Source organism: Dromaius novaehollandiae, chromosome 1 (assembly GCF_036370855.1).
Source record: "Dromaius novaehollandiae isolate bDroNov1 chromosome 1, bDroNov1.hap1, whole genome shotgun sequence".
Classification (NCBI taxonomy): domain Eukaryota; kingdom Metazoa; phylum Chordata; class Aves; order Casuariiformes; family Dromaiidae; genus Dromaius; species Dromaius novaehollandiae.
In genome coordinates this window covers 126,686,904-126,700,036 of record NC_088098.1, presented here as the reverse complement: position 1 = coordinate 126,700,036, position 13,133 = coordinate 126,686,904, and the positions used below count along the sequence as shown (strand labels likewise).

Below are 13,133 nucleotides of genomic sequence, written 5' to 3'. Positions count from 1 at the left end.
TAAATTACTTCTACTGAAACTAGGGATTTAATGATTTGGTAGAACAAGGAAGCCCTCTTCAGATTGCTCATGATCTCAAGAAAACAGAGACCTGGGAAGTCTGGACATCACTTCAGAGTTACAGCAGCTATTTTTCCAGTAACATAGAAATGCCTACACTTTCCTCATAAGAAGCAAATAAACTAAGACACTCCCTCCCTCCTTCATAAGTTGTCATACAAGAAGTAACTCTGATATTGCCTCTTATTCTTTCCAGCTTATCCAGTTATTAATTTCCAGCTCCACTTGCAAAAAAAAAAAAAAAAAAAAAAAAAAAAAAAAAAAAACACAATGAGTCTCGTAAGCTATCAGATTTCCATAGTAGCATTTTCCATTTGCAGAGACTCAATGCAGACAAGCATTACATCTACCCGAGCAGTCTCTTACATGGGGCCTACCTCGGTGGGCAAAGTTGTGGGCAGAAGTTTCCCTCAAAAAAGCACAAAATGAAAGCAGGGCCTGATGACACCCTTCTCCCTCCGGGAATGCTCTGTGCCCAGAGAGGGCCTGACAAGCACCAGGCGGGTGGGTCTGTGCAGGAGGGCCAGGACGAGCCTGGGTGCTCGGGCGGGAAGGACAGTGACCTCCGGGGGGGGGGGGGGGGGGGCGGGGCGGGGGAGCTCGACGCCACAAGCCCTCTGCCCCCACCGGCGGCCGGGCCGGGCGCTGTGAGGGCGGCCGGCCGCCGCCGCGGGATTGAGGCGCCGCCGCTTCCCTCTCGCTCCTCCCGGCTATCCCTCACCTGGGGCCGGCGCGGCGGCAGCAGCTGGAGCCTACAGCTCTCCCCGCGCCGGTTTTGGACATGGAGCGTGGCGCGGTAGCGGCGTCCCGGCACCGCGTCTGTGAAGCGCAGCTCGGCTGGAGCAACGCGCACCCCTGCCACGTCCCGCCACCCCCCCGCCATAGCGGCCCGGTCCGGCCCGGCTCGCTCGCCCTGGCGGCCGGCTCGGCTTGGGAAACGAAACCTTAGCAACGGACGCAAAGCGCTGATTGGAAGTAAGAGAGCGGCGCTCTCCAACTCCACCAATCGGACGAGCAGCGCCGGCGCAGGGGGCGGGGCGAGGGGCAGGGGGTGGGCGAAGCCTCTTTGCCTGGCGGTCGCCACAGAGGGGAGATGGGCGGCGTGCGGTAACGGACCGGGCCCGCCGTTGGCTGGAAACGCACCAGAACGGCCGCTTCCCTTTTCCCTGCGTTTCTCAGCAAAGAGATACCGGAGCCGGTGCCTTCCCCGTGGCAGGATTTCACCAACCCGGGCGAGGGCTTTTCCCGTGGGCTCTATCCTGTTCACCGGAGGTGTTTTCCTGCTACAGATCCCTTTCAGACAACGGTTCAAAACGGTGAACCGTGATACAAATAGGGATATTGTTCCTGCCTTGTCTTTCGTAAATTAAAAATGGCCTGATTCCTCTTCTGGCACGAACAGGCCTGTTCATTGGCGGGAAGCTCAGTGCCTGCAGTGCCAGTGACTACACTGAAAAGTCATTGCATTCGTTTACTGCACGGTGAAAGATGCGTTCCTGTTCTTCACTTCTATCCTTTCCTATGCTGTAATTCAAGTGGTAAAATGAAGTTGACATGAATCCAGTGCTTGGCCAGACTGGAAGGCGAATAACCAGCCACTTTGCTCTATTGCTTCAGTGTAGCAGAGTGAGGGCGGAAGGAGGCCAGCACACATAGCAGGTGCACAAAACCTCGACACAAACATCGGTTCAGATTAACCCAAAATGTTTTGCCTCACGTTGCTTCATCCCTGAAAATGCACAAGGACTCAAACTATTAACATTTTAAAAGTCAAATGCGAGCAGTTGCAAAAATGGATGGCACAGAGCGATGGAGCTGATGAACTACAAAGTACAAAAGACAAAAAAAACTTTCTTTCAATGTGCCAAGAAACTTGCTCAGAGTAAGGAGAGGGGAAAAGAGCCTTTGTGTCTGGTGATGGGAAATGATGCTAATAGTTAACGTCTTCCCTCTGAAGAACTTAGTAATAGCTACCCATCTGTAGATTGCTGAAGTGGGAGTATGACATTGCCAGTGCCATAAGTAAAATCCAGTCATCTGAAGGGAGTTCCTTGGAAAGACTACTTGAATCTGTTTTATGGAAACACTGATTATACTTAATTGACATAAAAAGAAGAAGCAAATAAGGAAAAGATTACCTTATCAAAGAGTTAAACTTCACCTGCCTTTTCACTAGAGAACAGAGAACACTCCTACACAGTTTCTTTGATCCTTCAAGGAATTCTTGAGCAAAGTCAAGGGACACAAGATCAGATCTTAGAAATATCTGGTTCAAGGAAAGAAAGAGAAACCTCTGAGATTTTATACAGACATCACAAAGGTGCCAAAAGGTCATGAGCTCATTAGTTTATCTTACTTTGACTTATTTCTCAATTTTCACATTAAAGTAATGTGGAAATGTTGTATCTTTCTGACCACACATTCTGGTACTTGGAAATAATAGAATTCAAGAAAGACCAACTAATTCAAGGAAAATGTCAAATTTATCACTTGTGATATACTATGTCACAGACAAGGAGTCAGTCACAAACTTTTAATTTTTCCATTTCACTGGGCATTGTGGCAACGTTCAATATTTCTAGCAAAAATATTAGAAACACAAAGTGGTTATTATATTTACCCTGCTTTCTTTCATATTCATACTGCTTCTCAAAGTGGCTGCTTTCACTCAGTGAATATTTCTTTCTCTATTTTCTTCCATGTCTCTGGTTTCGAACCTCTGTTATCTGTTTGGAAAAACTCTCCCTGGAATGTAACAAATATGATTATTTGTTTAATAAAGTAGTATAATGAAACATAAAAGTACAATAACAAAAAAATTGCATAGAAACAAACCAAATAAGGAAATTAGAAGGTAGAATCTTCTTTGTGTCAAGTGTCACCAAAAATGCTTTAAAAATAATGATAGCTTAAACAGCAAAAACTCTCCTTCAGACCCTAAACTGTCTCATTTGTACTTAAAACGTTTGCTTCAGACACTGTAACGGTTAAGAAACTATATATATCCATGCCTGCATCAGGCAGGAGCAACAGCTTTTTAAAACAGTAGCAGAGAAAAATAAATTTGAGCGGCTTTTGTTTGGGAAAATTTTGTTTGCCAGCAGCAACTTTCTTTTCCAAGTACCATGGAATTACTCTCACAGGGAAAATACTGGGTTAAAAGTCTGCTTCAAAGGTGTAGTTAAACCAGAAGTTGTTTACAGTTCAGAAGAGCAAGTAAAGAAGATACTCCTTAGAAAAATGAAGAACAAAAGAATGGTAAAAACCAAGATCCTGCTGCCTTGAATATATGTGTGATTGCTCAAGTGAGTGGCCCTGTAGACCTCAGTGGATTTGCTCACAAGAATGCTGTATTACTATGGAGATTTAGAATGCATACAGTAATATGCTCTCTGGCCTATTGCAACATACCTGAATGAAATGGGGTTCTCTTGAACAATGAAAATTTTATGAGAAATTGCCTAATGTAAAAAGAGGATAGCTGTCTTCTGTAAGTGCTGTTGGACTTGAGACCCTGCTGAAGTAGGAGGGGATCCGCAGATGGTCCCCGTCCTCTCTGATCCTCCTGATCTTCCTGGTGTCCTGCATGCCCAGCTGCTTCCAGGACAGATTGCCAGCCTTCATTCTGCTAACTCATTTCTGCGCAGGGCTATGCACTAAACCTGATCTGTGAAACAATCCAGGATAAACACACTCATACAAACACTTTTGGAGGCGGTCATCTTTAGATATGATCATTTCACAGCTTCAGTTTGGAACATCAGAGTAGAAACAGCACTTTGGACAGAGTAGTAACTTTCTCATTGGGCGGCTGGATTAGGCAGCAGAGGAGACTAATCTTTAAAACCAATTCTATCCTGATCAGTATCAAAGAACACTGTCCTTACTTTGACTTGATTTGATGTAGAGATGTCCATAAAAGTTTGTATCAGTTTAACTACAGTTTTTTAAAACAGATTTTAATTGTGATTTAGGTTGGGTACAGAGGCCCAGTACTGCACTAAAAGAATCCTAATCCATCTTAAATACTTTGGCTAGAATCTCTTCCTCTTCTGCAAACCACTATATTTAAATGCTTATTGTTGCCATCATTATGATATCTCATTATGGACCAACATTAGATAATGGACTCTTCTCCTTTCTTTCCTCATCTCATGCTGGCATAGTATAATTTTTTTATTAGTCACCTACTCACCCCTAAAGGGAAAACTAATGTAAAGGAACAGTCATATTTTGTTTTGATAACAAAATCCTTTATACCTAATGCAAGTGTTTGAAGAATACATATTCTTTCTCCTTTATGACTAAATCATGTGACCACATTAAAGATGATTTTCCATCCGCAGAAATTCACACTGATTTACAGCACAGTTACCTGCACAATTCACATTGCATTCACCTTGGCAGTGTCAGATGCATGAATAATAAAGCCTCACAGCAAACTTATGAAAATTACATCATAGTCTTCACAGTGAACAGCAGAACCTTATATAAATCCCCACAACCTCTAAATTTCTGAGTCATTTTCCAGCTTTTATGAGCCTGGCTCTCCGTACCTGAAAGTTGTTTGACTGTTCTCTGATCTGATTATTGTCCCAGGTTTTCAGCAGAAAATCAGAATTACTTTCTGCCAGTTAATAGACAAGACTAATTTCTTTAAAGTAAAATAGCTTGTTCCTATCAAGCTATGGCCAGTGCAAAACCAGATGCAGAATCAGAAAACTTTCACCAGTCAATTTTCCCCTGCTGTACATGTTAGAAAATAGATAGAACTGAGATGTTGCTCCTACCTGGCCACATTCTGAACTGTGCACACGCAGGTCAAAGATGCTTGTGCACAGACAAAATCATCTATTGATTAGAAGTTGCTCTCACCCATATAGGCATCTCTAAAAAGACAGACAAATTTCTTCAGAGTATGTTCAATAGAGAGGGTAGAAAAAGAGGCAGTTAAAGTAATTATAAGGGTAATTTATTTGGCGGTAATTCTGTAACAAGAATCCACAGAGATAACTGAGATAATTAAACTGATTTGAACAAACTGCCACTCATACTGCACTTTGTTGCTAAAATCTGAATCCAGAGAAACTGTGATTTCAACTGTGAATGCTCATCTATTTATTTTACTTCAGGAGGAAGGAATGCATTTAGAATATGCTGGAGTGAAATAAGACTGCTTACTGGTTAAAAAAAATTAGTATATGCATTTTCATATAAGCTTTTGGGAGTTAGAAACAGATGAAGTCCAAATACTGATGAATAATAAGATATATTCCTTTGCATTTCATCTTGCAAATTGCTCTATTTAATGGGCTCAAATGAATGCTCAGAATGACAGATTTGGGTTCTAATTCTATCTAAAGGTCTCTTCACTAAACAAAGCATTCTGTGAGAAGCAGAACTAATGAAGATTTTATTGGTTCTGTCTGCTCAATGAAATCTTCAATCTTCACAAAACATGTAGGAATTTCCAACCTCTGAGACCTCTCCCCTTGTCAGATTAGGTTGAAAATACAGGCACCAAAATTATTGAAAAAAAGGACTAATAGACTGTCAGACAAGGCAATCACAAATGCCTTTTTTTGAGAGAGAGAGAAAATCCATAGAAATCAGTAAATGAAAAACACAGTCATAGATATATACAGTCTCCAATATTTGGCAATATAGTTTAGGGCTCAAAGTGCCATGCACTGAACGGTTGTCAACTATCTACAGGGCAGAAGAGGAATCATTTTATCAAAGTAATCCTTAGCTAAATAACCTGATTGGGAGGCAAGTACTATTGTAACACGACAGTACTGATTTGGGGAGCCAGGCTAGTATCTCCACACTGTACTGGGCTGAACTTTTTCATCTTAAGATCTAGTAGCAGTTAGCCCAAATATTTCAGCACCATTCCCTATAACAAAGTACAAAGTTTCCCTTTTTTCCTGAAGTCTACTTCAATAGACATGCTTTCTGCATCTGGTATTTTTCAGTCACAATGTCTGTAAACAGCCTTGTTCATGAAAAATTTAGTAGCTCTAAAAGCATCTATATCTGATCACAGACTTCACGTACTGGGGAAAAAAAAATGCTGGGTAGAGAGAGAAATCATTGAAAAGCACTGAGAAAAATAATGAAAACTGATGTTTCTGAGCTGAACAGATCAGTTCTGATCACAACGTAACTATGGAAAAGCTGTACCTATGTAGGCTATAGACCAATTCAGATAAATCAGGGGTTCTTTAACAGCTGCCTGTGTCCCTCAAAGGCCAGCATAAAATCATGGGATTTACCATATTGAACCAGACCAGTAGACTTCTCAGGCTCATTACAAGATGTCAACAGCTATTGGCACCAATAATTTATACAAATTTTTCACTGTAGACAATTAAGATGTGATTTTCTAAAGTTACTGAAGGTGGGGTTCATCTTGACACACTTCACTGATTTAAAATGCCATGTCTAGTCTAAGCACTATATTTATGTGAGAGATGTAAGTACCTCCAGAGGATGATCACCTCCCTCCCCCTTACGTAAATGTTAAAATAGGGAACGAATGAATTCCATATATCACATTGACTTTCTGCAGGTCTCCTGCTCTCTAGTCACTTGAGCACTTTGGAGATCTCTTTCCTAGGCAATAATGATATAGTTATTGAGGAGTTTCTTCAGATCTTGGTGAATTTCTTTGTTTATTCCTGAAGGCTGAAAATTAATACCTAACCATTTTCTGTTACAATTATGGGTAACTTTATTACACATGTATTTTTTACATTTTATATACTATTTATGCAACCTACTTCCTTAGAGTCCAAGTGCTTAGTAAGATAAATTAAGTCTGCACTGTGATTGTCTGGAATGTCTGATCACTGCCTGGTCCTCAGCTTTTCAGGTACCCAGCTTTCTGAGCTGCTTGATGTTTTTATTTCCTCAACTGCACTTACAGTTGGAAACCATTACCAAACAGATATGTCTGTATACTTTAAAAGCAATCAGACTGTGGTTCAATATAGTCTTCTATGTTTACGCATTGTGTTATCAATCCACTTTGCCTGAAAATACTATCCTTAGTCCTCATGAATGTCACTGCAGTTTGTACTTGCATTATACTAGGAGAGCTTATCTGTCTTCATAAGTTACAGATGAAAGGATACACCCCATTTAGCTAGGTCCTCATTCAATCATGGCCCTGAAAATCAACAGCAAAGCTCCAGAATTGCATCAAATGGGAATTAGGACAGAATGTATCTTGCAAAGCATAGAAGGTACATGCTCTGAGGAATTCATGCTACTCAGTAGGTTAATGATGCATTGTGTCAACATATTTTCTTTCATGAATTTTATACTGATTTTTTTAATTGTTATTTTAACATTTCTTCCACACTAGAAAAAGAGATAAACATGGACATTCACTATTTTATTCATTATTTTATATACCTCTATCCTAATACTTCTTGCTCAGCTTATTTATATGTTAAATAATTTTTCCTTCAGATGAGGGTTTCTGCATGCTATTTGTTTCTTCTCTTTTGTAGTTACCCATTATTTTTTAATGATGCTGAGTACTTATAAATCTATCTATCCACAGATAACCTTCTTAATACAGTTTAATATCCTGTCTATTTTTTCTGACATTTTGCATGAAGCAGACATTGGAACAAGTGAGCTTCCACCAAGGCAACACCACCTATCACCCTCTGTAACAACTATTACCTTACTATCTTGCTAAAGGTTCTCGGAAAAATTGGTGGAAAGGCAAGCTAAGCTGCACAGGCTAAGTACCATAACGGCAAAATAGTGAAAAACATCAGAAATGCTTTGCCCAATCAGGAAAAATGCACATACGTTCTGCTTTAGCCTTGCGTTTGTGCCGAAATGCCTGCAGCCCAGTTGCAAACGGTGCAGCAATTTTATGACAGTGCAGCAGGTGGTGCTCGAACAGTCCCAGTGCACCCGGAGAAACACTGTTCCAGATTTAGCCCCTCAGTGGTTAACTTCTCTGTAGCCCAGTGCTGTCACAGTAGCAGTTATTCTTGCTGGTGAATCATGCTCCAAACATTAATTGAGAAAGCCACGATGAAAGCATACTGTTGCTTAATCATTTTGTAAGTAAGTAAGTCATATGTTTCTAAAACTCTGGATGTATTTACAGTGAAAATTAAAACACAGTAAATTGACAGTGTCTCCTAAACAATTCTTCATTCCACCCAAACAGAGAACCATTTTCCAGGAAAAACATAGCTGTTTTGGCAGATTTCTATTTTTCAGGGAAGAGGTGGGATTTTGTTAGCAATGCTTGGGCATTGTGTGGTATCTCCTGCAGGTCAGCAAGTTCAGTGTGAGGGTAACAGCAAATCCCATTTGGGGTATGCAAGAGATTACCAAAACATTACAGCTGCTTTACTATAATTGAACATGCTTGTATCTCTGAGATCTAACTCCTCAAATATCTGGTGAAAGAAAACGTATAACAAAATTATTTGCAACAGCACTGGGGATTCCTAGGAAACATAGCAACAGAAATGAAGTTCTTACTGGACTTCAGAAATATTTTGGAATGGATGAGTACAATCTGACCTACTGAGAGAGGCATATCCAACTGGAGAAAGATTCCCTTTTAGCAGGTACTAATGTACCTGAGGGGATTCTGAAATACTTGATCATACTGTGATGAATCTGCTACAGACAACAAAAGACAGCACCTGCATCTGTAAAAAGTAGGTCTGCTTCTGCTCTCATGGCTCCTACTTGGTATGGCAGTGCAGCAGGGGACAGCTCTGCTGTGGGAGACCCAGGAGGGCAGGAGGGGGAACGAAACAGAAGGAGGAAGAAGAGGAACAGCAAAGACAAAGGCCTCTGTTCCTGCTGGACACGCAGCCTGGCACAGTTGGAGATGGCACACTTGTCACACGTACACCAGAACAGCCCACAGTGTACATGGACAAGAGATACATATGGAGAATGTAAACAAATTTGCTGTGCCAAGTAATTCATTTTCTGCACACCAGTGGAAACTGAGCTGTTGGAAAGTTATAAAATTAATCACTTGCTCAGCTGAAGGAGCAACAGCATTAACATGTATTTTTTTTAATAAAATCTGGAAGATTTTGAATGATGGCACTGCTGGATCTCTAGGTCTTTCCAGAGTCAAACTGGAAACCAAAACAAATTTTTATAGAAACTGGAGTTTCTATTCTTTTCAACAGTAACGCCCCTCCAAAGTTATCTTCTAATATTTCATTATTTTTAAATAAAAACATTAAGTTTATCACTTTGTTTCTTATGTCTCCCTGTATTCTCAGATGAGATGATTTGGGTAAGGGCCAAATCAGTTGCTATCACAGAACTATCCCCAGTGTTGAGGATACCCATACACACTTTCTCTGGAGCTTTCTTGATAAGCACTTCAGGGTCTCACATTTTCAAAATAAGCAGAATACTGAGGGAAGTGTTTTTCCACTCTTTCCAGCTCTTGATTATTGGTAAAGCTTGTTTCAAGATTTTTCTTTTATTTTGCGCAAATCAATGCTATGTGGATAATAACGCTCCATCACTCTTAAGAGAAGGCACTTAGCTAAGCCTGTCAGCCACAAGAAAGGTAATGCATTAGGGATTTGTATGCATTCCTTATTTCTCATTTGACTTCCCTTGCAGGCCTCTCAGCACTGAACACCTGTGTACTGAGTTGCAGAGATCAAGAAAGTTGCTACATTTATGACAGTGCTTTTCTCTTTTGCCAAAAGACTGGTCAAATGTAGCATAGTAATTTATACTGCTGAATTCTATTAGCCCAATATTTTTATATTTCTGGCCACATTCTGAAAATAAATTCATTTGCCCAAACCTTTATCTTTTGAAGAATAGCAACATTTTATTATTAGCTTTAAATTCACTATGTTTGAATTAGCTGCTTTTACTACATAGTGGCATAATCTAACTCAAAAGCTTTCAGCAACCAGTGGAACTTTTCCTGCCAGTTCTCCACAGGGCTAGATGCCAGCTTGCAGACTTTTTCAGCTCTCTAGCCAAGGGCATAATAAGCATTTCTCTAGCAGCATTCCTACACCACAACTCCTCCATCCCCCTACACTAGCTTTAGGGGCCATGCTATCCACATTATTTAACACAGCTCTTGCTAGATCTTGACACAGGGCTGTGGAGCATTTCCAGGTAGTCAGCACAGCTGGCCTTTCATAGTCATCAGTGACATTTCATAGAATTTAAGACAAAAAAGGTCCTGTGATAATCTAATTAAACTTTCTACAAGATAAAAGCCATGTGATTTACCAAAATCTAATTGCTGATTTAATTCCAGTAGTTAGAGTTGAACGAGAACTCATCCTTGAGGGAAATATCCCATCTTGATATAAGTATCTCCAGTGCTGAAGTACTTACATCCTTTGGTTAGTTCAAACACCTAATTATACTCATCCTCCCAGTGGCTCATTAACTGTACTATCCTATATCATGGCCCATCATCCATGGACAAACTCACTGTGTCTCCAAATCCAAGATATGTGATTGTAAATAAAGGTGAATTCAGATCTATATAAATAAAGAAAATAACTTCAAGAAATCTTGTAGGAAAAGTCTCCCTAAGGCTTTTTTCTTACAAAAGAAAATCAAGTGTCAGCTTCTCTCAGTCAGGTAGTTAAGCCTATTAGTGCCACTGAAGTCAATAGTGGTGCCAGAGGCCACTTCTTATAAACAGGAGCTGGAGAAGTCAGAGAAAGCATCAAGTCACAGAAAGGCAAGATGCTTAGAGTCCTCGTCAAGATCAGGAGCTGGGAAATACAGAAGATACCCTTGCAACAAAAGTGTAATCAGCAGCCATGCTGCAAGTCTAAGGAGACCATGAAAGGAAGGGCTGAGATGAGAAGCAGGTCAGCTGAAGCAAGGTCAGGCAGAGGCTGGTCAGAAGCAAGGACCAAGGTGGGGAGCCAAGTACCAAAGCTTGGTAGTTGGCTTTGGTACTTAGTACCAAGGCAAAGGAGGAGAAACTGAGCCTAAGACAGATGTATCTAGGAATCACAGGAACCAAAAAAGACCATTGAACTTTAATGCACAATTGGTGCACATTGTGTCCAGGCACAGCGAGGGCTGACTCCTCCCCAAAGGACAGGGACCAAGAAGCTGAGCTCGATAACACTTCCCAGCAGGGCAAGGTCCTCACCAGCCTGGGCCCCATCCCACCGTGCTTGAGTGAGGCGAGCAGGGCAGACCCAGAGACAGTAGCCAGGTTCAGTCAAAGAGTCCAGATCATCAGGCAAGCTCATGGTGATGAGGCAGATCCGAGATCAAGTTGGAGAGTCAATATGCAGGTCAGGGTCAGGTCCCGTGATTGCCAGGCACCTCGATAGGGCTGGGGATGGGATGAGGCTGGGCTGGGTGTGCAAGCACCTGCAGGTTGGGGTCAGGGTGGAGATCGGGAGGCCCATGGCCAGGCAGGGACAGGGCCATGGTGGGACTGGAGCCAGCACCTCTGTGGCATTGGGGAGCAGGTACTGATGGCCCCGGGCTGGGCTGAAATGGAGGCCTGGGCCTGGGCAGGGTGGAGGAGGCCCCGGTGTGGGCAGGGAGAGAGGGCTGCTAGCGCCTCCAGGAACCTGAACACACTTCCCTGATGGGTGCTGAGGTGACCAGCTGGGCTCACAGCTGGTCAGATGTATCAGGTCCATGGCTGCAGATAGCTCAGACAGAGACTGATAACCTATATCCATATTAATAAATATGATAGACTGTGTACACTATGGCTTGTGTCCACATGGCAAAGTTTTCTTACCTTTTAAAACATGCTAACCGCATGCAAACTGCAGAATGGTTTCTGGCCTGTGCTCCCTCCAAATCAAGAGTGTTAATTCACACAAGCCAAAAATGAGTCAAGGACTGGCCTAATGTTTTAAGAGTATGTATTCGTATGTCAGTGCTATGGTGCATGCGCTGGCCCTGATTATCTTACTAGTATTGAAGTAACCACAAACACCAAAAGAAATTTTACCTGCACTTTATCTAGTAAAACAGTTGTTTTGGGCATTTTAAATAGGTTTCTTTCCATTAATAACAGAGTAAAAATGTGCATCAGACAGGACTGGCTTTCCAGAAATCTCTAATTAGCCTAATCTTAGTTATGCTCAGTTTTCATTTGTATACCAAAAAATCCAAGGGCACATAAGCATAAAAAGTAGTCTATTAACATGTAGTTAAAATTACAAAACCTATTCTAAATAAGCAGGACATTAAGATGCAACAAATCCAGAGTCTTCGTTGTTTCTGAAGCATTAAAAAACTATGGATGAAAGAATAAATATAAATGTGAATGTAAAAGAAAAAGCAACCAAAATGCTACTGTACGTAACTTCTTCTCTCTCTCCCCCACACTACTAGGATAACAATTAAAGCACAGTTTGGAGCAGTTTAAACCAAACATACCAGGGAAGTTGGAGGGTGGAATATTGGAAGTTTTGTCAAAAAGCCTTTGAAGTACCTGAAGTAACTACAAAGTATCTAAAGAAACTGAGAAGCATCTCAGACACTGATAGAACAAAATAATTAATGAAGAATAATAAAACATTTCAGAAGAATAACAAATGTCGAAACATTTATGTAATGAGACAAATAATAGCTGCAGGTCAGTAGCTGCAATCTAGAAAGATGTAGGAAAAGAATTCATACATGAAACATAGCAGACTAGGAGGCTGGAATAGTGAAATAAAGATGCATATTATTCAAAACACAAAATGGTAAAGAGAATATGTTAATCCTTATTAGTCATTAAGGTGCAAACAGTAAAACATAAAAAAGACTTGGATTATATAACTGGTAGGTTCATGATGGCTGGAAGAATATGTTGGGATGCAGTTTTATGTTCACTGCAGTTGCCTCAATCTCTCTAGATTAGTGTGTGCTTTTTTAACAGTAGAAAAAGTTAAGAATGATGGCATAGTCTGGACAAAGGTACCAGCTATTGACACTTTGTTATTGTTTGGGAACAAATAGTTGACAGCAAATGCTGCTAGAGCTGGAGACAATGGAGCCTTATTGCTCCAGTGTGATCTGAGAGAGGTAGGAGAAAGGGAAGGAGCTGAAGA

At 41.1% G+C, this 13,133-nt stretch overlaps 1 protein-coding gene across 1 annotated transcript in view; it reads right to left on the bottom strand.

The window, feature by feature from the left end:
• Positions 1 to 11,321, bottom strand: part of CFAP47 (cilia and flagella associated protein 47) — a 386,437-nt gene extending 375,116 nt beyond the window's left edge. The window contains exons 1-2 of the mRNA XM_064505814.1: positions 11,219 to 11,321; positions 782 to 1,353 (exon numbers count right to left, since the gene is read on the bottom strand). Coding sequence (XP_064361884.1) covers positions 782 to 1,353; positions 11,219 to 11,321 — 675 coding nt within the window. The remainder of the gene's footprint in view (positions 1 to 781; positions 1,354 to 11,218) is intronic.
• Positions 11,322 to 13,133: the final 1,812 nt, after the last annotated feature.